The sequence below is a fragment of the Ceratotherium simum genome, chromosome 3, assembly GCF_057802395.1.
Source record: "Ceratotherium simum simum isolate JZ-2026a chromosome 3, ASM5780239v1, whole genome shotgun sequence".
Taxonomy (NCBI): Eukaryota; Metazoa; Chordata; class Mammalia; order Perissodactyla; family Rhinocerotidae; genus Ceratotherium; species Ceratotherium simum.
The window spans coordinates 14,612,932-14,637,966 of record NC_141902.1 but is presented as its reverse complement, the minus strand read 5'-3'; the positions used below and the strand labels follow the sequence as shown (position 1 = coordinate 14,637,966).

At 35.0% G+C, this 25,035-nt stretch overlaps 1 protein-coding gene across 2 annotated transcripts in view; it reads right to left on the bottom strand.

Annotated features, from left to right (window-relative positions):
• The window catches only part of BAZ1A (bromodomain adjacent to zinc finger domain 1A), an 85,077-nt gene that overhangs the window by 11,260 nt on the left and 48,782 nt on the right, over positions 1-25,035 (bottom strand). Inside the window, exons 8-20 of one of the 2 annotated variants that reach the window (XM_087422650.1) lie at positions 24,688-24,854; positions 22,633-22,728; positions 21,741-21,879; positions 20,320-20,466; positions 15,674-15,769; positions 15,327-15,551; positions 14,201-14,366; positions 13,823-13,936; positions 10,179-10,303; positions 6,793-7,389; positions 4,772-4,935; positions 3,901-4,055; positions 2,634-2,782 (exon numbers count right to left, since the gene is read on the bottom strand). In XM_087422650.1, coding sequence (XP_087278776.1) covers positions 2,634-2,782; positions 3,901-4,055; positions 4,772-4,935; positions 6,793-7,389; positions 10,179-10,303; positions 13,823-13,936; positions 14,201-14,366; positions 15,327-15,551; positions 15,674-15,769; positions 20,320-20,466; positions 21,741-21,879; positions 22,633-22,728; positions 24,688-24,854 — 2,340 coding nt within the window. The remainder of the gene's footprint in view (positions 1-2,633; positions 2,783-3,900; positions 4,056-4,771; positions 4,936-6,792; positions 7,390-10,178; positions 10,304-13,822; positions 13,937-14,200; positions 14,367-15,326; positions 15,552-15,673; positions 15,770-20,319; positions 20,467-21,740; positions 21,880-22,632; positions 22,729-24,687; positions 24,855-25,035) is intronic. The other variant, XM_087422654.1, reaches the window with a different exon arrangement.

Here is a 25,035-nt window from a genome sequence, read left to right as displayed (position 1 = left end):
CTCTTTTTCTTGTCCTTTTTTTTCTATCTCCCTTTTGATCTTTATTAATTTCTGTGTTACCTAATTTCAAATTGATAAAGTTAGAGGATTTTTTTCGTAGCTTAAGGGTTTAACCATAAGCCTGACTTTATAAATGATGAAATTATCAACCTAAACAAATAATTCTGACAGATCTTATCTAAAATAATTAATTGAAATATGATTATCTTCCCCAAGTTAAAAAAAGCCTAGTTTTATCAATATAATTAATCACTAGAATAAAAGGGACATACTAGGGAAGGTGGAACATATGTAGAATTTTTCTTTCTTACTTGCTTCCTCAAGAAACTGAAATAATCTCTGAAGCTAAACTGGGAAAATTCCTACTATAGTTAATATGCTACGTTGAAAAATTATCCAGGGAATGGAAAATTTTAATATATATTCTATCTGAAACATTCATAAAGCAGAACCCCCTTTTCTTGCCCAGATTAAGGATGTTCTTGATTCCCTTGCTCCAAATATTTAGGCTATCTTAAAACTCCAGAAGCATTTGAATGCTGTCCCATTCAAAACAGACCCTTCAAAGGCTTAAACATAAAGAGCTACAGACCTCAGTTATTCTATTAACTTTTTATGGGGCAGCAATGGTAGATGGCAACATCCAAATTATAAATGATCAACATCTGACTCTGACCAACATTTACCACCACAGTAAGTTAAGTTGAACTTTTCTTATTTCACTTATTTTTAAGATCCCAAATTAAAATTGTTTCTTTTATATCTCTCAGGATGAAATGAATATTCTAACACTGCTGTATACAAAACAGCATAAGGAACACTATAGCTCTCAGCTCTCATATTACCTACTAGATATAAGTTGCAACATCTCCCAGTGTTAACTTTTTTCCTTTGTCTAAAAATTTAATAAGATGTGCTGATGAAAATACAGACACACCAAACAATTGACTTTTTTTCTCCTTGAACTTGATAAACAACTTTAATTGATGGCAATTTCAGAAGTGGAAAAATAGCAGAATTGTGTTTTATCCCTTACCCCTTTGGGAATCACAGGATTAATGAGTAGTAGTAATATCTTACATTTATAAGAGCTACAACATTTACAAATAACTTTTAATTGAAAAATTTTTTTTTTTGAGGAAGATTAGCCCTGAGCTAACTAACATCTGTTGCCAATTCTTCTCTTTTTTGCTGAGGAAGATTGGCCCTGGGCTACAGCCGTGCCCATCTTCATTTACTTTATATGGGAGGCCGCCACAGTATGGCTTGATAAGTGGTGCGCAGATCTGTGCTGGGGATCCGAACCTGCGAACCCCAGGCCACCGAAGCGGAGCAAGTGAACTTAACCACTACGCCACTGGGCCGGCCCCGTGAAATTTTAATTGAAGTAATTGTAGATTCACATGTAGTTGTATGAAATAATATAGAGAGATTCCTTGTACACATAATTTGATTTAGACACAGAAAATAGCAAGAAATATTGAATATTGAAGACTGAATAATAAGAGTGATATAGCAAATACAAACTCTAATATCTTTGTGAGCTGTGATCATATGTATCTTATTTCTTACAACTGCTACTTTCAATATGAAAAGTGAGTTATTAAGCTTATGGTGGAATTATCAATTTATAAAAAGTATGAATAGGCTTATTAGAACAATGAGATGCTGGCCATCAGCTCGTCAATTTAAAAATAGACATTTTACAAACATAGTCACATTCCAAAATTGCTCTGATAGCACCATCTATTTATGAAAACTGTTCTTACTACTCAACAAGGTAATATTCAAATAATTTTTAAAGGATTTTAGTCTATTCAAGTTGCTCTCTCAATGAGACCAAAAAGATATGGTTTTAAAAAATTGTTTCTTCTAGTACCCCACTACTGAGATATAAACTATCTTGATACAATGAATTATAAATTAATTCAATATTTCAGAAAGACCACAGGGATGTAGAAGCAGTTTTGACATGAAAATTGATTTGAAACTTGAAACTCATATTTTCCTAAAGATATATTATTATGTTCCTAGATTAGTCCCTAAATGCATATTCATTTAAATAAATTGCTGAAACATGATCCAGATATCATTATTTCTATCATCCTAACCATAAATTATAGAGCATTTCCTCATCTGTGTACCCTGTAACACTTGGTATTTTTGACTTAGCACTTCTTACACAGTACACAGGTTAGTGACTCACATTACTGAACCATACCCCTAATGGTGGACATTTAAGTAGCTTCTTTGGGGTTCTACTTTAAATAAGAACAGAAAAAATTTATATATAATCTTTGATTACTCAGGGTCTGGCTAGTCACAGGTTTTGGTAATCTTTCTTTTGATGAAACTTTCACAAAAGAAGAGATTGACAGAAAACAGTTAAAAAGACATTCATTAAAATGAATGAACATCTAGAATAAATTTTAAAAAATAGTATTTAAGTACTATTTAAAAAATAAATCTCACCTGAAAGAACTCATATTTTAAATGAATTCTTTATGAAATGAAAGTACAATCTCAAATTAATCAATTTCATTATGTCAGCCAATAAAGTTCTATTAATTAAAGGGAAATTTAAAAATCATTTAAAATATAACTAATATTTTGAACCAAAACCAGATACTTACCCAGTGGCGCTTTGAGAAAACGCCGCTCAATGCCCTGCTCTATCTGAAACAGCGCCATTGCCAGATGGTGAACCACGTTGCTCACTGACTGTGGTGTACTTGCGTTAGTTGAGACAGTACTTGGAGTTTCTGTTTTTATGCCCAAAAGTCTACAATTAAAACAATGAAGAGTTTGTGATACTTAAAAACACTATTAGTTAAAACTTGAATCCACTCATTCATCCAAATGCTTACTTGCACCTGTGTAAGAAACAGTTTCCTTAATCTCAAAGAACTCTTCATAAGCTAGTAGGAAAGGGAGAGAAACACATGCATCAAAAGCTAAACTAAATATCAAGTCACTTAAGGAAGTCAGAAGGGCAAATATTTGGAGGGGGAAAGGTGGATGAGACAAGGCTTAGGGGAAAGGCTTCAGAGAGGTCACACTGTGATGGGCCTTAAAGGATAAGAATTTTAGGCAGTTTATTTCTCTTGCTTCAACTTGTACTCGGTAGGACACTTACAGCTGCCTCCTCACTCGATCCTCAGCCTCCAGTCTTACTCCCTTTGCAATACATCTCCGTGCTGCAGCTAAAATGGTCATTTCAAAATACAAGCCCACTCACTGAGAGCCTCTGGTACACGGTCTTCCCTCCCAGTCTCCCATCCTCTCCACTTTAGGGCTCAGGTTTGCAGTCACCCCCTCTAGCACTCACCTTGCTGTCCTCCAGGTTCTACCACGACAAGCAGCCCTCCTACACACCACATTCGACGGGGCATTTACTTCTGCCAGACTCCTACCCTGTTCTCTAATCGCTACTTCATGTCTCTCCACCATTTCCTCCTAGACAATAAACTCCTTAAAGATAGATACTATCCAAAATAACTCTGAAAAGTAGAAGTATCTATCTATAGATACAGGTTCTGATTAATAGTTCAAATAGTATGTAAGTCTACCATAATTTACTAAGCTTTCCAACAGAAAAAAAATGGGTAGTATAAAGTTACTTTCTGAAGTTAACAAAACCTTAAGTTCAAAGACTTTTTTTTAAACTTGAGAAATTATCATTATCCTAACAAGTTGTCTTTTGGCTGCCTTAGTACAAAGTGGAGTAACAGAGAGCCTGAGGTTTAGCAAAATCATCATTTCAGTGGTTACAAATATTAAAGTCTTCACGATAAGATTTTAAAACAAGTTTTTGAAGAAAAAGAAACATTTACTTTAAAAAAACTTATAATTAAAGGGGCAAGGGAAAATGATGGTTACTTTAGAAAAACCCTCTTGTACCTGTCTTTTACTATGACTTTCGCTTGCTCATCAATTTCCATCTCTTCTACGTCTTCATTCACAGTTTTAATTATCCCATTTTCCTTGTTTTCCTCACTTAACAGCTCATACCGTCCGCTTTCTAATGCTGATCTCCAGATGTGTCGATCTGTAACCTGTAACAAAACCCAAATTTACTAACCTTGAAAAAAGGCATATATTTTTCCTAAGAAGTATGAGGTTCAATGTACATATGAAAAATTCATGGATATTCTAGAACAGATTGTGAATCAAAAACGGATCTAAAAATAAGGTTACTAAGTGGCCAAAATGGAATTTGTATCATTCATAGATGGAAGCTTTAATACCTTACTCTCTATATAGGGAAATCATAAACAATTCTAAGATTGGTCAGCTGATAGTAGCAAAAAAGTGACAAATGACAGCAAAGGAATGAACAGAACACACATATCAAGCATGAATTACTTACAGATTTTAAAAAGGTAACAAAGAAACCAATAAACAAACCAGACTCAGCAGAGCAGGCAGGAGCTAGTCAAGGAAGAAGAAAATATCCTTACACATTTCAACATCTCAGATGAAATTACCATAAAACAGATTTTTAAAATACTGAAAATAAATATTAAAAAAAATTCATTTATGTTCATTAAATTCTGTTTAAGAAAGCAGATAGTCATATAATATATTTAAGAAAGATTTCTAACCATATAGAAACATTTTGATATGGGGGAATAAACTTGATTTTCATAAAAAATGTATCAGTCCCTGGTATTTACTCAAAACATACATACCTTGCCTATATCAAATAAATTAACAAATATGACCAAAATTCTGGTAATCAGGTAAACTAAAAGTGGGAACAGGTACAAACCTTGATTGCTCCTAATGTTCCTTGGTAGATTCTGTCTTCGATATCCAAAAGAAAATCTCTCAGCCTCAATTCAAGCTGCCTTTCTGCAGACATCTGAGATGGATCATGTGCATTGGAAGATCTTCCCCGACTATATGTAGGTTTGCTATCAGTTTGAGGTTTGTCTGAAATAGTTATCAAATATCTTTATTATGATTTCCTTATTAAAAAATACGATTATCCCATGTGACGGTTATGATTGCGAGATAATGGATATAAAAACACTTAGTAAATCCTCAAGTGCAAAAAAAAAAAAGGAGGGAGAAAATGTTTGCATATCATATATTTGATAAGAGACTTGTATCTAGAATATATAATACAAAGAAAAATAATCCAATAAAAAATCCAATAAATAAAAAAAGGATCTGAATAGACTTTTTTTTTTTTTAATTTTATTTATTTATTTTTCCCTCAAAGCCCCAGTAGATAGTTGTATGTTGTAGTCGCACATCCTTCTAGTCGCTGTATGTGGGACGCGGCCTCAGCATAGCCGGAGAAGCAGTGCGTGGGTGCGCGCCCGGGATGCGAACCCTGGGCCGCCAGCAGCGGAGCGCGCGCACTTAACCGCTAAGCCACGGGGCCGGCCCTGAATAGACTTTTAAGGAAGATATACAAATGGCCAATAAGACCATGAAAAGATGGTCAACATCATTAGTCATTCAGGAAATGCAAATCAAAACCACAATGAAGTACCACTTCACACCTCTAGGATGGCTAGAATCAAAAAGTCAGATAATAACAAGTGTTGGCAAGGACGTGGAGAAATTTTAACCCTCATACACTGTTGGCAAGAATATAAAATGGTATAGCCCCTTTGGGAAACAGTCTGGCAGTTCCTCAAATAATTAAACAGAATTACCATATGACCCAGTAATTTCACTCTTAGGTACATACCCAAGAGAAATGAAAACATATGTTGACACAAAAACTTGTATGCAAATATTTATAGCACCATTATACATAATAGCCAAAAGGTAGACAACAGAAATGTCCATCAACTAACATATGTATAAATAAAATGTGGTATATACATACAATGGAACGTTATTTGGCCATAAAAGGGAAGGAAGTACTGATATATGCTACAACTTAGACAAACCTTGAAAATATTATGCTAAGTGAAAGAAGCCAGTCGTGAAAAACCTTATATTATATGATACCATTCATATAAAATGTTCAGACAGGAAATTTACAGACAGAAAACAGATTTGTGGTTGCTTAGGTCTATGGGGAGATGGTAGCTAAAGGGTATGGGGTTTCTTTTTGAGGTGGTGAAAATGTGCTAAAATTGACTGTGTGATGGTTGCACATATCTGAATATACTAAAAACCAGTGAATTGTACACTTTAAATGGGTGTATTGTATGGTGTATAAATTAAATCTCAATAATGCTGTTAAAAAAAGAATTGTGATCTACAGTTTTTAATCCTGAAGAGAACTAAAGTAGTCATGGTATTATGCCCCGAAATTTACGAGTTCTCTACCTAGAGAATCTCATTTAGTAATATAAAAACTTACACCTAAAAATGCCTTACTGCTTTCTCTTATCTGTCATCAATGAACCAGCCATCAAATAGGAAATGCTGATCTGCCCTTGCAGCCAATCTCCAAGGAAGTGATCACTAATGGAACCTGTCCCTGGACCCTCAGCCAAAACCCTTAGTGAGTGACCTCACTCACTATCAGTATCTCTGAAACTGATGGCAATCGTAGCATCTTGGGTATTCAGAGTCTACTGATCAAGGAATGAGATCAGGAAGAGTATGCATCTTCTCACATTGCTAGATGTGTTCTTCACAATCCAAATGGAACACAGTGGAATCGAGAGAACCTTGTTTCTATAACCTGTAAACTGAGAGCACGGTCCAAATGAAAGATAAGGTGTTTTAAATATAGCTCTAATAGTTTCAAAAATGTTTATTCCTGAACCAGAGATTATGAGGAGAGAAAAATAAGGGAAATAGTTTTCATTGAAAATTTACCTGAAAAATGAAATTTCTCTTCAGAAAAACGGGCTAGTTGTGCACATATTCTGCTTTTCTCTTGCAATAAAGTTTCTTTTAAGGCACTTTCTCTATGTCCTCTAGAATTAAGAGCTTCAATAAGCTGGTCTAGCTGTTCACAGGAACTGTAAAAGCACCACCGATTTGGCTTATGCACTGGTTTTGGCAGCTGCACAGAATCATCACATGGACCTTGGTCAATGTTGGAGGTAGATTCAGACATCAAAGCCTCTCCAGTTTTAGTGGATACCTGAGGATCTTGAGACTGTCCATTATTCTGAAATGAAGAAGGTCTAGGCAACAGCATGTCTTCAGTGAGACCAGAATAATCCTCCTCAATAAACAACCCAGGAATAGAAGGGAAAATCCAGTATCGCCTATACATGCGGTCGCGGCCCAAGGGGAAGATATTGGTACACGCTATGGCACTTTGGATTTTTTCTAAGAGCTCTTTCTCTTTTCGTTGGTGTTCCTGTTTTAAAGCTTCTTCTTCATCAGCAGTAAGAGGCTCTCTTGTTACACAGTTGACCTCTTCTTGCCTTGTAAATTCTTTGAATCCATTTTGTCCCCTTTTCCCTATAGTTGAAACAACATTTGATCATCATCATCATATTTTAAATTTTCATTAGAAATATATGATACAAAGCTACCTCAAGTTACTGCATGTTATGGACTGAATTGTATGTCCCCAGAACTCTTAGGTTGAAATTCTAAACCCCAATATGACTGTATTTTGAAGACAGGGACTTTAAGGAGGTAATAAGGTTAAATGAGATCATAAGAGTGGGGCCCTAATCCAACAGGACTAGTGTCATTTTAAGAAGAGGAAGAGAGACCAGAGCGCTCTCTCCCCACTTGTGGGCAGAGAGGAAAGGTCATGTGAGGACACAGTGAGAAGGTGCTATTTGCAAGCTGAGAGAGGCCTCACCAGAAATCAACCCTACTGGCACCTTGATCCTGGACTTCCTGCCTCCAGAACTGTGAGAAAATAAATTTCTGTTCTTTAAGCCACTCCGTCTGAGGTATTTTGTTACAGCAGCACAAACAGACTAATACACTCTGTTAATAAGAAATTGGTACACTTAAATATAAAAGAATACACAAAAATCTGCCCTCTGCATACTGGAGAATGAGGCAGAGTCTGTTATTCTGCAACATACGTTCAGTCCTTCCTCTAAGGCAGGAGTCAGTAAACTACTTCTCTAAAGGGCTAGCTAGCAAATATTTTAGGCTTTGTGGGTCATCTGGTTTCTGTCACAGCTACTCAACTCTGACACTGTAGCATGAAAGCAGCCACAGACAATACATAAATGAACGAGCACGGCTATGTTCAATAAAACTTTATTTATGGTTGCTGAAATCTGAATTTCATATAATTTTCACGTCACAAATTATCCTTTTAAAAAAGTAAAAACCAATTTTGGCTTATGGGTTATATAAAAAACAGCTGGCAGAGCAGATTTGGCCAACGGGCTTTAGTTTACTAACCACTGCTTTAAGGTAACACAACCCCTAACTTTTAGCTGGGCACCTAGCAATTCCAAAGAAGGATATTTCCCAGACCCTCTTTCCCCAGTAGGTTTGGCTACATGAGAAACTTCTGGTCAAAGAGATGGGGGCAGAAGCATTATACGTAACCTCTGGGTTATGCCTCTCTTTCTTCTTTCCCTCTTCCAACTAGCTAGAATGGAGACATGGTGATAAATTATTTTGGAATGTGAAGATGGCAGCAAAACCCTAAGAATGTCAGCACCAACAAGACAGAAAGAGCCTGGATTCCTGGTGACCTGCCTGGCCTTTTATGATGTGTTGAAGAATTAAACTTCTCTCTTGTTTCAGTCACTGTCAAATTTCTTAAATGGTTGGGGAGTGTTTCTTCTTTCTATTTCTTTTGTTTGAAAGAGTTTGTATAAGGTTGGAATTATCTGCTTCTTTAAAATTTGGCAGAATTCACCTATAAAGTTGTCTAGGACTAATGTTTTCTTTATAGGAATATTTTTAATACTGATTCAGGATTTTTAATGGTTTTACCACTCACATTTTAAATTTTTTCATGAATCCATTTGTAAAATTTATATTTTTCTAGGATTTTTCTCATTTTGCCTCCAATTCCAAATTTATTGCCATAAAATTTTATATGTTGTCCCCTTATCTTTACATTTCTACTCTATCTGTAGTGTGTTGCTTCCCTTTTTGGCCTTAATTTTGTTTAAGGTAACCCCCCCAAAAAACTCAATTTCAAGAAAGGTTTGTCTAGTTTGTGTCTTTTTGAAAGGAAAAACTTTTCGCTTTGTTGTTGTTCTCTATTGTAGTTTTATTTTCTCTTAATTTCTACTTGTCTCTATTGTTTCCTTATATTTGGTGGAATTATTCTACTTTCTACCTCTAACTTCTTAAATGAATGCCTACCTCAGTCTGCCTTTCTTCTTTCCTAATATGTATCAAAGCCATAAATTTTCTTCTAAACAGAGGGACTGTCTCCAACAAGTCTTCATATGCTGTACTGATTAGTTTTAAATATTTTCTAGTTTCCATTATGGTTTCTCCTTTGATCTATTACTTAGAAGTATGTTTTAAAACTCTAATCATATGAGGTTTATTTGTTTCAGATTTCTAAATCAATTGCACTGTAATCAGAGAATATGGCCTCCATGATAAAGGAGATTTTCTGTTTACTTATAACAACCATTTAGAAAATAATGTAGAAAAAAAAGTTACCATCCAAATTACAGGCACAGAATAAACCTAAGGATTTCCTTCAACAGTTATCAAATGAAGATGGTTAAAGATCTTCAGAAGTAATTTGTATCAACAGCTTTCAAAAAATGTATTCCCTTTGATCCAGCAATTTGTGAAATTATTTTAAGGTGTTAAGAGGGTAGAGATTTCCATTCTCAGCAATATGACACCAATTACAAGCATTACTGATGTTTCTATCTCTAGCATCAAAGACGCATTCAATGCACGTTGAATGAGTACGTCATAGAACAAAAACTTCTATTTGGCCTAATATAAAGTAGTAAATACAAATACTCAACAAAACTCGCTGACTGACCAGAAGTTGAAGTTATGAGAAACTGACCTATTAAGTGATATGAATATTGTTTCTCTTCTCTAAAGTATAAATGACATGTGAATAAAGACCTAATCATAAATATACTAATGTAACTTTATAACACCATTTTATAACAAAATGGTCATCACTTAAAAAACTTATCATAGCTATGAATTGGGCATTTAAAAAACAAACACACCTTGGAATCACAAATGGAAGTAATCTAATTATATTTCAGAATAGATGAATTAATAAAGTGCCTTATCAATTAAAAACAAGCAAGCATGTCCTTAAGAAATTTCTGTATTACCCCTTCTGCCTCTTTTATGTGATCCTGGGTCATCTTCATCTTCAGTGACCGTATCTTGATCTAGCTCCTTTTGCTCTATTTCTTTGCTCTCAGTGCTAGTATCAAAATCTTCCCTTTCTTCCTCCCTTAAGGATAAAACCAAAGATTACAGTCATTAATGAAAATATAATTGCAGTCATGAAATATTTATTGCCTACCCACAAAGTGCCAGGCATTATGCTTAGGAAGCAGTGGACAAGATGACACAGAGATTAGAGTCTTGCAGAGGAAAAAGATAAATAATTACATAAACCAGTGTAAAATCAAAATTTGTAATAAGTACTAAAAAAGCAGAAGTGCAAGGTTCTATGAAAGCATTTCAAGGAGAACCAAATCTTTAGTCTTAGGGATCAAGAAAGCCTTGCTTGAAGAAGAGACATTTTAACTGTGAGACTAGGGAGACTGGGGAGGGGTGAGGCGGTAAGTAAGAACAAATCTCCCAAATCTCCATGTCTCGCAGAGAGGAGAACCTGTGCAAAGGCACTGAGCTGAAGGGAAAAGGAAGGAGCTTATAATTTTGAGGAGAATGTATAAGAAAAAGAAGTAATACGAGATATGAATGAGAAAAAGGCAGAGTTAGATCATGCTGGGCCTTCAGGGCATTATTCAAACAGCAACGGGACGAAAGTGGAAGAGTTTTGAGAAAAGGGAAATGATATGGTTAGAAAGCACTTGGGCTGCTATGTGGAAAATGATTTCAGGGAAAAAGTAGATGAGGGGAGAGCAGTCAAGAGGCCATTGTCCAGGAAGCGGGCAGGGAGGTGATGGTGGCTCAGAGCAGCAAGGAGGTAAGTAGACAAACAGTGGAGGAGACAAGCAGAAAATTTCAGATATAGGAAGTAGGTAGAATGAACACAATATGGATGTTTTATCTAATCCATTATATCGTCCAAATTAAAACTAAAATTGTATGAACCTTGAAATAAATTCCACCATTTATGTTCTACATCCAAAGCGAGGTTTGCAAACTCAAATGTATTCAGGAGCCAGAGAGATAATGTAAATGAGTGAGGCTAGATAAGTATAAAAAATAGGAAGTGGTGGGATCTATAATATGCTTATTTTTCTTTTTTAAAAAAATTGAGATATCACAAGGAAAAAAAATTTGTAATTATTTGAGGTGATGGATATTAACTAGACTCGTGGTAATCCTTTCCCAATATACACATATATCAAATCACTATATTGTATACCTTAAACTAATACAATGTTATATGTCAATTATATTGCCATACAACTGGAAAAAGTTTATGAAATCTACAAAAAATTGAAATATAATTCACATACCATAAAAATCACCATTTTAAAGTGCACAATTCAGTGGTTTTTAGTATATTCATAGGTTGTGCAATCATTACCCCATCTAATTCCAGAACATTTTCATCATCCGAAAAGAAAAATCTCATAGCCATTAGTAGTCACTTTCCATTTCCTCTTCCCCACCACCCCTGATAACACTCATTTACTTTCTGTTATGGATTTGCCTATTGTGGACCTTTTTCTTTTTTTTTTGAGGGAAGATTGGCCCTGAGCTAACATCTGTTGCCAATCTTCCATTTTTCCTTTTTTCTCCCCAAAGCCCCAGTAGATAGTTGTATGTCATAGTTGTACATCTTTCTAGTTGCTCTATGTGGGACAGTGCCTCAGCATGGCTTGATGAGCAATGCATAGGTCTGAGCCCAGGATCCGAACTGGCGAACCCCAGGCCGCCGAAGCAGAGTGCACGAACTTAACTGCTACGCCACCGGGCCAGCCCCTATTGTGGACTTTTGATACAGATGGGAACATACAATACATGGCTTTTTGTGACTAGCTTCTTTCCTTAGCATAATGTTTTCAAAGTTCATCCACACTGTAGCATGTATCAGAATTCCATTCCTTTCTATTGCTGAATAACATTCTGCTGTATGGATATACCACAGAAGTAATATATCATTTTTTTAATACATTCATCAATTGACGGACATATGCATTGTTACCATTTTTTGGCTATTAAGAATATGCTGCTATGAACTTTCGTGTATACATTTTTAGATGAACGTATGTTCTCTTTTTTGGTGAGGAAGATTAGTCCTGAGCTAACATCTGTTGCCAATCCTCCTCTTTTTGCTGAGGAACATTGGCCCTGAGCTAACATCTGTCCCTGTCTTCTTCTATTTTACGTGGGATGCCTGCCACGGCATGGCTTGATAAGCAGTGCATAGGTCTGCAGCTGGGGTCCAAACCCGCAAACTCCGGGCAACCAAAGCGCAGCGTGTGAACTTAACCACTACACCACCAGGCCGGCCCCTTAACATATGTTCTTAATTCTCTTGGGTATATACTTAGGAGTGGAATTGCTGGGTCATATGGTAACATATGGTTTAATTGTTTGAAGAACTGCCAAACTTATCCAGCTGTACTATTTTACATCCCCATCAGCAATGTATGAGAGTTCCAATTTCTCCATATTCTCACCAACACTTGTTATTGTCCCTCAACTGGATTACAGCCATCCTTGTGAGTATGAAGTAGTAACTCACTGTGGTTTTGATGTGCATTTCCCTAATGACTATTGATGTTGAGCATCTTTTCATGCATTTCTTGTATATCTTCTTTGGAAAAATGCCTTTGCCCATTTTTTAATTGAGTTGTCTTTTTATTGTTGAGTTGTATGCATTCTTTATATATTCTGGATATTAGACCATTATCAGATATGTAATTTGCAAATAGTTTTTCCCATTCACTGGGTTGTCTTTTTACTTTCTTGACAGTGTTCTTTGAAGCACAAAAGTTTTTAATTTTGATGAAGTCCAATTATGTGTTTTTTCTTTGGTTGCTTGTGCTTTAGGTGTCATTTAGGTTTCTTAAGGTATCCAAATTAAATTTCTTAAAGTATTGTTGATGGCCATATAAAACACAGCTGCTGCAAGTTTGTGACCTATGATCTTAAGACTTAATAGGTATTTTTACATGCGAGTATAATCAAAAGTCAATGCACTAATTTGGAAAACAGAGATTTTTAGAACCTTCCTTTGCAGATGGTGTAAAAAAAAAAAAGATTATTTCTGCTAAATTTGAATACGGTTTGCCATCTACAATGTGGAAAACTTCCCACTTGTCTTCAAAGCCAATCTTCATCCCAAATATTTTGAAATGCAGTAAAATACTTAGGCAGTCACTAAATTACTTAAGGTGCTACTATCCTCTCCCTTTACTTTCTACCAAGACCTCCAATCTCATCCCTATTCCTTGATAAGCTCAGAGGAGCTCTGTGAAACACAGGGTCCAACTGTGATGATGATGGTGGTAGAGGGGGGAGATATTCCTATTAATGCTAGAAATATATTACTGGTTAAAAATAGCCTATTGAAAGTTTTCTGGGAAATTAACATTTATAACAGTAATTCTGTGAGAAAATGAGTTCTAGATTCCCTGGAAGTAATTTTTTAACATAACACTTGTATACTTGAGGACTATCTATATATAAATTTCATAGACTCACTAACACAATTATGATGTACCTATAGAAAACTAGTTTTCTAAAAATTTTGAAAACATTTTAGATAAGGTGCTAATTTTTATTCTTTACATAAAGCCAGATGAGCAGTGTAATCAAACCATACCCCACAGACATATCTGCAGCTGAATTTCTTTGCTCATCTTCCTTCAGTTTTTCTTGTTTCTCTTTCATTTTTTGTTCTTGCTCCTTAAGTTTTTCCTCCTTCCTTTTACGAATTCTGAAAGTTAAAATAAAATATTATAGTCTATCTGATGCAAAAATACTTTTAACTTTTAGCATCTTGCCTTTAATCATCAAATTGTGGAAAGTGCTCCAAACGTCATCACAAAACCATAATGTAGCAATCCATTCACAACCTCTTAGTAAAGCCATCAAACATCAGTGTGAACCAATGTTAGGTTATTGGTTACGTGAAATATGGTTTTAGATACAAAGAAATAAACAGCTTTCATTAGCAAAACTGACTAGGATTATCTCTTACCTAGCAGCTGCTTCTTCCCTCTCTTTTCGATGTTGTTCTGCTTTTAACTCTCGGAACTCCTGCTTTGCCTGTCGTAATATATCAACATAATCTTCAATGAAATCCCTAGTAGAAACTAGGGTCAGTAGTTTCCCACAGAGAGCATGAAGTATCTTCATTTTTTCTCCTGTCAAAAATAATTTCTATATTATCAATGACAAAAAAGGAACTGTGTTTGAAAAATTTTAATTTGTGGCTCAATGTGAAAATGCTTAATAAAGAACAGGAAAAAGTCTCTCAAGATCAAACATGCCAGTGGCATGTCTTCAGCAAAAAGCAACTTGGACTCCAAGTTAACAGTTATATGATACACAAGGCATCTCAAATACTAATGACTACCTTGTATACTACTTAAGTTAGACATGAAAAATTTTTTAATTACAAAGAATTATTTTTCAAGTTTTAATTTTATGCTTATGTATAAAGTTCAGATCAAAACTAAATTATAATCACATGAATTTTTTAAAAAATGGCAATAAGCAAATTGTTACTCTGATAAGACTGCACAAAACCACCACCATAAATTATAAAAACTATATGAATGTAAGGAATTAAGGTACCTACTCTTTTACTATATGTTCTCTTAATTGAGCATATTAAACTCTATATTTGTACATTATAATTTTTTATTTAAAAAAGGAAGTGAAAAATAGCGTCATCTTAACTTTATGTGCTGTTTCTCATACCTCAAACGCTTACTCAAGTGAATGTTAGAATTTAGCAGCTACAGCTTAAACCTCTAATACGCTAATAAATAAAAGTGAAAGCTAGCTAATTCTCACTTCTCCTCCTAAACATAGTAGATGTAGTAGACTAACCACAAATTTTTAAAATAACAGAAAATCCAAATGGAAAAGAAAAGAAAATCATAAATAATGAAAGCTAATATGAATAACAATAGTAGTTTCAATTTAGGTCACAACTGTATTCCAACAAACTTTTTTTTAAAGATTGCTTTTTTTCTTTCTCTTTTAAAATTGATTATCATCTAAGACTTCTCATCAGCTACCTAGTTTTCTGGGCATGTATGAGGCATAAGAGGGTAGGAAGTAGGCAGGTTATACAAATTCCAACTTGCCAAGTTTACCTGGTGTCAAATCATACACTGAAGTGCTTGACAGTTTCTTCACTAGACTGGGATTGCTCAAACGAAGCTCCATACAGGCATCATCTGTAGCATCAAATCCTCCCCGTTTTTGATATCTGTACTTTGCATTTGCTGATGTTACATCAGCACCTGAAGCTAAGATGTGCAGTCTGAGGATTTCAGAAAGAGTGCAGCTATCAAGATCCAAGCTTTTCAAACTGCAGCCTATAGTTGTTAAAAATGAAATAGTCATTTAGAATTTAAAGAATAAATCCTCAGCAATGTAAAATGTACCTTTATAAAATTAAAAATAAAAAGCCAATCAAAAAAATAAAACCCACACATACCCTGGTGCAACTGCGGCCATGCAGCTGCCAAAGATGCAACTGCAGACAGTGCAGATTTTGTGGGGTCTGCATCTTCATCCAAAGCCTCTGTTAAATCTTTAAGGAAATAAATACTTTATTCTAGTGCAAATCACAGCGTGAATATTTGGGATTAATGCCCTTTTAAAATGATGAAAGAAACAGCAAACAGCTTAACATTCAGGAAGCTCAAAAGAACCAAACACTAGGTACAACAAGCATCATTCACTTTCTGCCTAGTCTCCACCTAAAACTATAAATCCTAAGACATGCACTATACACCATATTTTCCTTACTTAACAAAGAGAAGACAAGTTCCAAGTTACCAACAAGATGCACATACGCATTCCAAAAAAATGGTAAAATGCACTTTAGAATTAAAAACAAATCTCCTTGCTCAATATAACTTTAGAAAAGTCTACTTTGAAAATCAGAATCTATTTGAATATAACTAGTCTTTCATAAGTATTATAAGATTGAATCATAACAAAGTATAGGTTGTAATCATCACAAAACCAGCACAGAAAAGAGCTAAAAGAATTTAAAGACAGCACTGCTGTCACTTAACCATTGATTTCTCCTCTTCATTTAAATTTCCTGTTTTTATTTTGAAAACTCTCCGATCCAAGAAACAATAGAAAGATTTCCCTGTACTTTCTAAGTAAATTGCTTTAGCCTTGAAAACAGTGCTTAGCTTACAAATAGGACTAAAGAGCAAATCTACTGGCACAAATGTATTTAAAGCATTAGTATATACAATTATTCCTAATTATAATACATAGATGACAAAAAAACTAAAGTGTCAACTATGAAAAAACTTTAAGCTTACAAAATCCCTTCTGTGATATCATAGTACAGTGGACACAGCTTCAGTCTAAGAGTCAGATAACGTATCTCCTAGTCTTAGCTCCTCCAGTCCCTAGTTCCTGCTTATGTAGCCTTTAGACAAGTCACTTAATCAGCTTCATTTTTCTTAAAGGGGTGAGTCTAGATCAGCAGTTTTCAAATTCTTCAAATATTTCTTGGGAGCCAAATACAAAAGAGATAAAAGATGCCCTTGTTAAAGGGGATGGGGTATGGGAATGACAATCCTGTCCCTTCATCTTTCCAACTGTCCTGCAGTGGCACTGAGAAATCCCTGTACAACTTGTAGGGCTCCGTGGATTAGAGGTGGAAAACCACTGGGCTGAACCGGTTCTGTGGTTCCTTAACCTTCCATTAGGATTCCCTTCCCAAAATGCACAAGCTGACTAAATGAACCTTAGAGAACAGAACTGCTGTCCTTCACCAAAGGAAAAAGGCAGCTCTGGGATCATGTCTGATTACAATCATTGACAATTTCATGGCATTTAAAGTATAAACAATACCACATAGAAGCTATCTGACTAAACTTTGTATACATGCAGAAGTTATTCCTACCAAGCCACGAATCTAGCCCAAATGACAGACATTATATTCTTCTTCACCAGGGAAATACTAGACCTAAAACTTCCTCAATTTTCATTTTACATATAAAGCCAAACAAAAAAATTAATAACAGTCCTAGTTACAGAGGTATAAAAGTGTATTGGCTCTTTTCCATGGCAGCAATCACCATGTTCAACCTACTTTATCTATAGTAAGTTATAATTTTCTAGGACAAAGGCTTAGGAATTGGACAACCAACAAAATGACAGTTTGCTTTTAATTGTGTTAAACTAACAGGTTAAAATGTATATTCCTGGGGGCCGGGCCGGTGGCGCAGCGGTTAAGTGCACGCACTCCGCTTCGGCGGCCCAGGGTTCATAGGTTCAGATCCCGGGCGCGTACTGACACACCGCTTGTCAAGCCATGCTGTGGCAGTGTCCCATATAAAGTAGAGGAAGGTGGGCACGATGTTAGCTCAGGGCCAATCTTCCTCAGCAAAAAGAGGAGGATCGGCATTGGATGTTAGTTCAGGGCTGATCTTCCTCACACTCACACACACACACACACAAAAAAAAGTATATTCCTAAACTCAATTATCTACCAAGTGATACTCTCAAGAAACTGTAAATATCACTGTAGAATTTGCTTAGAGACGCTCACTTGTCTGTGGATATCATATCAAGAGAATATGGCTGAACTTTGTATTTTATGACTATCTGAAACAGTACATTTGTCATTATAGTAATCTAGAATTAGGTACATACAATTCCAACACTAAACAATGATATCAGCAAAAACACAAAACTATTTTATATAAGTAGGATGGTCTTGTTGCCATACTTTGAAGGGCTTTTAAGTTCATGATGAAGAGAGGAAATGATATTTTTAACATAAGATTTTAAAAATTGCTCGTCAAAATTTCCAAGAGTTGATATAAAAGCAGGGAGACCAAAGACCAAAGAAATTAGATCTTCTTGAAGACAGATAATTTTATAGGCAATGCTAGGGAAACAAATATTCAAATTTTCAACTTCTTTGCCATATTATGAGGCAATGTAGCACAGCCATTATGAGGCTGTAGACCACACTGCCTGAGTTTGTATCCCATCATCTTCTTATTAGCCATGTGTCTTTGGGCAAGTTAATTAAACTCCTTAAGTCTAAGTTTCTTTATATGTAAAAGGCAGAAAATAATTATATCTACCTCATAAGGGTGGTATGACGATTAAATGAAACGATGCATATATATAATGTCTTGCATCACTTATTAGCTATTCGATCTTCAGTAAATAACCTCACTGAACCTCAATTTCCTCATCACCAAGATAAAGTCATGCTTTTCTCTTCTGCCCAACTTTCCTCTTTCCAGAAATAGCAGAAAACACCTTACTAATAAGACCAGCTAAGGAGGAAGTAAAAGAATATACAATCCCATCTGACTATTCAATTGCTTCTAGGAAGACTGTGGAAAAGCTTTTTTGCTACTGAGATGGGAGAACATGTGAAAACACGTGAAACAGATAATAACGGTCTAGGACCCTTACTGAAACTGAAATAACCATGTAAAATGTGGCCAATAATAATAGGGAAGTGAGAGACGGGTGATATATTCCCAAGTATGGTTTTTTTCCCCTCCCTAACATTTAAATAAATATCTTCAAAAGGGGCATTGAAACCTTTATTTAACGGCCAGTACTTATTCAGAGGTAGACCTTATATTTACACATATAGACAGTCCCATTTAGAAGTAGAGCTATGAAAATTACAGGTCAAACAAATCACGAACAGGAAATATAATGGCAATACAAAAAACAACAGTCGCATATATTTCCCCTTTATGCTAGCTGATTTTCCAACACAATTTTCTTGTCACCCCACTTTTGGTCATCAGGACTTCCAAAACTACAAAATTCTTCTGCTTCAAATCCTGAATTAAATTCAGCTTTATGTCTTGTATTAAGGTCAGAACTTGGTCTACAACCCTGTGATGTTACTGGTTATTAAGACAACCTAATGGCTAAAAGAATGAATATTTGCTACATTGTCTGTCTTAGATAATCCATCTTTAGTGCTGGTACTTGTCATCTCAGAAAACCTTTAGATGTTTTATAAATGGATTTACCCTCCGTCTTCCCTTTAGTAGAGTCTCATTTAACTAAGTCATCTGAGATGACAATGGGGACTACATTATAAAATGGCCTTCATAAGGAATCTATGATGTTAGCACTCTAGAGAATGCTCAAGCTAGAGAATATATTTTGCTTGAACTCAGGCTGTAAAATCAAAAGGCAACCAACATCGGATGGATACTCATCATCATCCTGCTGCTTCAGGGACCAGGAATAAAGAAAAATGAGCTCAAATTATCTAAGGCCAACAATACTATCTGAATGGAGGAATGTCTCATCTTTTTGTACCAAGATTCTGCTATCAAGATGTCTCCCAATAGCTAATTCTTATTGTGAATTTTTATGCAATATACTGAAGTATTTTTTAATAAAGCTTCTGATCCTAAATCTCATATGTGGCAAAGTTCACAGAGAGTATTACTCAGGAAGCCAAATCAATCTCTTAATATAAATGCTTAACAATTCTTCTGATTGAGATAAATCCTAAACAAAATAGTGAACATACTCTGTTTTAAAAATAAAAAAAGAGTTTCCCCAAGAATTATTCCTACATTAATATGTACCACACACTGACTCATATTAGATATTTAAGTGCATAGAATTTAAAGGGTAAAATTCCTAGTTCAAACTAATTAATGAAACAAAAAAATTAAATTTTACTTAACTCTGATCTAAAAACTATCAGATCTGAAATGAAATCAGCAGTAGTATTTTCAATTTAAATTATTAATAACAATAATTAAATATTTCCTTTGGTGGGGGCAAAAAATCAGTGCTATTTAGCAGAATCTCTTGGAATTACAGATACTGGTCAATGAAATTTGTAATGCTCCTAAATCATAGAAGAAATCTAAAGGAATAAAAAGCAAGATACATTGAGGAAAAAATATTTTTAAGATCATCAGAAGCAGGATACATTAAAACAAAGTCTTTATAAAACAAGTGATAACATGTTAGTATATGACTCAAGAATCAGGTAACTTGAACAACTATATTTTATAACTGTAAAAGCCAAGTTAATTTTAAAATAACCTTCAAAAATTAGTTTCACTACAAAGCTACTATCAATCATCAATAATACTGAATTCTGACCTTTGGTGTCAGCATCAGTTATTTGCTCTTTGGCTACTTCCTCTTCTTCTTCAGCTATCGCCTGGAAGATGGCAGTCAGGAAGAAAAAAAGCAATTCACATAGTGGGCCTTCACTGTCATTTCCTACAAGAGCTTCCTCTAACACTTCTGTGAATAAAATGTTTAAAATAAATTTAAAGTTCTGTTCATGTACTTAAAAAACAACTCCATTGGAATAATAAACATTTTAATCAACAATAGCCTGTGTAACTATTTTCTTAAGTGCCCATTTATCAAAGTAGAGCCAAGTATTACCCAAGGCAAAATCAAAAAACAATTTAAAATGATTAAATACAATAAAATCATAAGCCAGAATCACCACATTCAAGAAAGCCAAATTAGCCTCAGTAGATCAATATAATATTTCATGTAAGTTTAAATTTGAGGTGCAAATTAAGGCACACATTAAAAATTATAATTTTATTCTAATTTGAATAACAATGCAAAGATTTGTTATTGTTGTCCCACTGTTCTTAAGAGCTATGTGGGACATTACTGTTTACCAAATAGTGCAGAGGAGGGGTAATCATCAGCGTTAGGTGTAATCCTAATATTGGGTCCAAGTCATAAAAGTGTCTTATCTAATTCATCTTACCTAAACTTCTTACCTAAACCAGCATTGTTTAGACCTTCTTGATCTGTAAGGCACAATGATTCATGCCTCACCTAGCTCATAAAGAGAAATTGAGGGAATGTGAAAGCCCTCCTGAAGAATACACTCTTATTAAAATAAGAGTGGCATTATAATTCTGTCTTTGAGAGTCTTTACTTGGATCTTAAGATAATTATTTCGCTATTTGACAGCTAAAACTCCAAAATAGGACCCCGCCTTCTTCATACTAATTTAGCTCTTATAAATGATGTATACAGAGTAAAAGTATGTAAGTACAGAGGCAAAACAGAATCACAAATTAAAGGTAGGTGATAACTTGTCTCCAAATATGGCTAACAATTCCTTCCCTCCCTGCACTTACATCCCATGCCACCTTCAAGAAGTGGAGTCTATTCCTTCACTCCCTTCAATACCAGCAGGCCTGACCACTGGAATAGGGCAGACTTTAAGAAGGCTAGCGGTTTCTATTTCTTGCCTTTTAGAGCCCTCAGCAGCCACATAAGAAGGGCAGGCTACTCTGATGGAGTGGGATGCCACGTGGAGGGGCACTGAGGCACTAGGCATGTGTGTGAAGAAGCCATCTTGAACATCTAGCCAGGTAAGCCTTCAGATGACTCCAGTCCCAGCCACTGTCTGACTGTAACCACATGAGAGACCCCAAGGGAGGACTTCACAGCTAGGTCCAGTGACTCCACGGAACTTTGAGAGATAATTTGTTTTTTTAAGTCACTAATTTTAGGATGAACTATAACACAGCAATAGCACTTGCCTAGGGTTACTCCCTCAGGAAACTCATCTTGAAGATCAAAAAGTTCCCCAAATGCATTAAGGAATTCCAAAACCATCAGAGCATCACCGAAGATTTCAGGAGGTAGTCTAGTTTTCACTGGAGTTGGTTCTGGAAGTTCCTGCAAGATTAAACAATTTATATAACTACTTGAGTCAAGTATAGGAAATTTTAAAAGGTAGGTATGATACAGTCTTTACCTAATAAGAATTATTTCATGTAGACTAGTGGTTCTCAACCCTGGATTTTTATCACAATCACCTTTAGAACTTTTAAAATTATACATGTCCTGGCCTTATTCCAACTTTACTAAAACACAGTCTCTAGGGACCTTTTCCTCACCAAACTAAGAACATAACTTTAGGCTGAAGTGTATTTCTGGCTGCATTTCCTAGTTAAGAGGGACTTTTAACCTAGATTCTAAGGTCAAGGCATTAGCTGTGCCAATATTACCTTCAATGTCAGAACTCCTCAGGGTATGGAACAAAATTAATCCACCATCTGCTGATTTAAAAATGGTTGCTTATAAACTGAAATCAGTGAGTTTGGTTTGGATACTTTGGTCATTTCTGGATGTGGGCAGAGTCTTTACCTAGTAATCAAGGTAAATGCATGCCTGGCCCCAGCAGTTATTGGATTATCAAGGATCACACAAATGACCAATTATTTCCCCAGAATAAGAATCATTATTAGGGCTTGTTATAAAATACTAACAGTGCTACCTCAGAATTCTAAATACAGCATTTGTTTCATTGGCTATTTCTTCCTAGTTAAATATGAAGAGGCCACTGTTAAAAAAAGATTTCATCTGCAAAGCCATATAGGGCACACGGAAGAACATGGGTGTGTGAAACATCACACAACATGCTTATACCTTAAGATCATCACATTCCATATCTTCTCTGGGTTTATTCCACTGTTTTAAGTATTCCATATATTTTCGCTTTTCTTCACGTAATTTCTCTCTTTCCTAAAACAAAAGGTTAATAAAAATTCTTATAATTTATAAGGCAGCATCAGCATCACTGGGAAACTTGTAAGAAATACACATACTTGGGCCCTACCCTAGACAAACTGAACCATGAACTCTAGGGTTGGGATCCAGCAACCGATGTTTTAATAAGCCCTTCTGGTGATTTTGATGCACACTCAAGTGTCAGAACACTGATCAAAACAATGCCTATCTCACAGAACAGCTATAAAGATGGAAAATGTCCGACACATAGCAGCTCCTGGATAAATATTAATTCAATCTGACCCTGCCTGTAGCAGCTCTCTGCCTACTTCAAATCAATTAGATCCTGACAGAGTAGGTAACAAATTATTAGAGTACCTAAATAAAACCTCCCCTTATATCTGTAATACATTTGTTATTTTCAAGATTCATTTAAACCTGACTAACAGCCTAGGGACACAGAGAGAGCAGTAAGTAAAAGCAATAGTAGAATAGTTAGTTGGTGGACTTCTCTTTCCTTTAATCCAGGCCATTTCTCTTGCATACTTGGTCTTTTGCAACTCTTACTTCTTGCTTCTGCTATATAAAAATGCAAGATAAATACTGACCCTAAAAAGTTTCTAATAAAGTAGAGTGTAAGTAAAACATTTTATTATAATTATTTCCCAATAGGTATGTTTAACATGTTAATATTATTCTCTTCCTTTGAAATTTAGGAACACCGAAGGTAAACAGATAGGCACTTACCAAATTTTCAACATAAAACTAGATAGTTACAGAACTTATTACCTGTGCTTTGAGTAGTCTGACAAAATAAGTCACTCCCCTCCACCCCAATAATTCTTGTAGGATGTAATAAGACGAGTATTCTCATTCACTATTGCTAAGAATGTAAATAAGCACATCATGTTTGGCAAACAAATACCTATGTACGTGTATAGAAAATTTTTTAAATGTTCTTACCCTTCAACTTATCATCCTACTTCTACAAATTTATCCAGGGACATAATCCAAAAACAGAAAAGACTTTTATTCACAAATCTGAACAGAGTATCATTATTTATGAGCAAAAATTGTAAAGCACTTACGTATAAGTATTTTATTAAGTAGTATGCATCGCTAAAAATTCCACCTTACTTAGTTAATTTAATAACATGAAGGAATGTTTATAATAATGTTAAACAATAAAAAAGTATACAAAATTATAAATGCTGGATCTCTTTTTTTAAGGCTTAGAATAAAAACTAGAAATAATTAGTCCAAGTGTTAACAATGCTCTCTCGAAATGTTACCATTTAGATTACCAGTGCTTTTTGTGCTCTACATTTTCTGGAGGGAACATGTATTAGACATCTCCACCTCCACCACAATGGCCTATCTGAAATAATTTAAGAAACTACAGGGAATTTAAACAAGCAGAATGTGTAACATGATCTCCTAAGGCTACTTGTGACTATCCCAGAAAACCAATGATAATGACTGGCTTTGGAGGAAACCAGCTACATAATTCTCTAACGATTATCTACCACTAAAGATTATAACCCAAGCTTTGCTAAAATACCCTATTATCACAGATACTTTATTCTTCAAAGAGAATAAGAATATGGTAATAATTCTTGATAGTCACAGATCTTATTGTATTTTTCTAACTATGTATTTTATTTTTGAAATTTTATGTATACCATCTTCTCGAAATTTGGAAGTCTAGATAATGAAGAAAATCAACTTCAGAATTGCACTTTAGAAGAGGTTTTGCAGTGTAAAGTCATGTATATATATATGTTGAACCTTAAATTATTCATTACATTTTCCAAAGCAAAAGGGAGATAAACCAAGACTGTTTATCAGTGCTCTATGCACAACTACAAATGTGAATGAAAGTGGTAACAGCGTTTGAAAATTAACTATGAATTTAAATTTGTAAAGCACTATTTACTACATGTAGAGAGCAGAGCTAATATATCAAATGAATACCTTTTCTCTTTCTATTTTAAGTCTCTCTTTTTCTTCTTTCTTCTTCAATCTCTCCTCTTCAACAATTTTCTTCAATTCTTCCTTCTTTTTCTCTTTATCTTCCTTTTCTTTTTTCTTTGCTTCTAGGGCATCTGCTTTTTCTCTTTTTAATTTAGCCTTTTCAAAGGCTGTGGGGAAGATCAAATTTAGAACTATACACAGATAGAAAATAACACATTTTTTATGTAACAAAAGAATCCCTGAAATACTTTAAGGTAGAGTGAGATCAGCAGACTCACAGGTTGTAAATTCCTGGAGGGAGCCAGCAGGTGATTAAAATGGGAAAGCAAGTTCGTTAGGTTTAAGAAC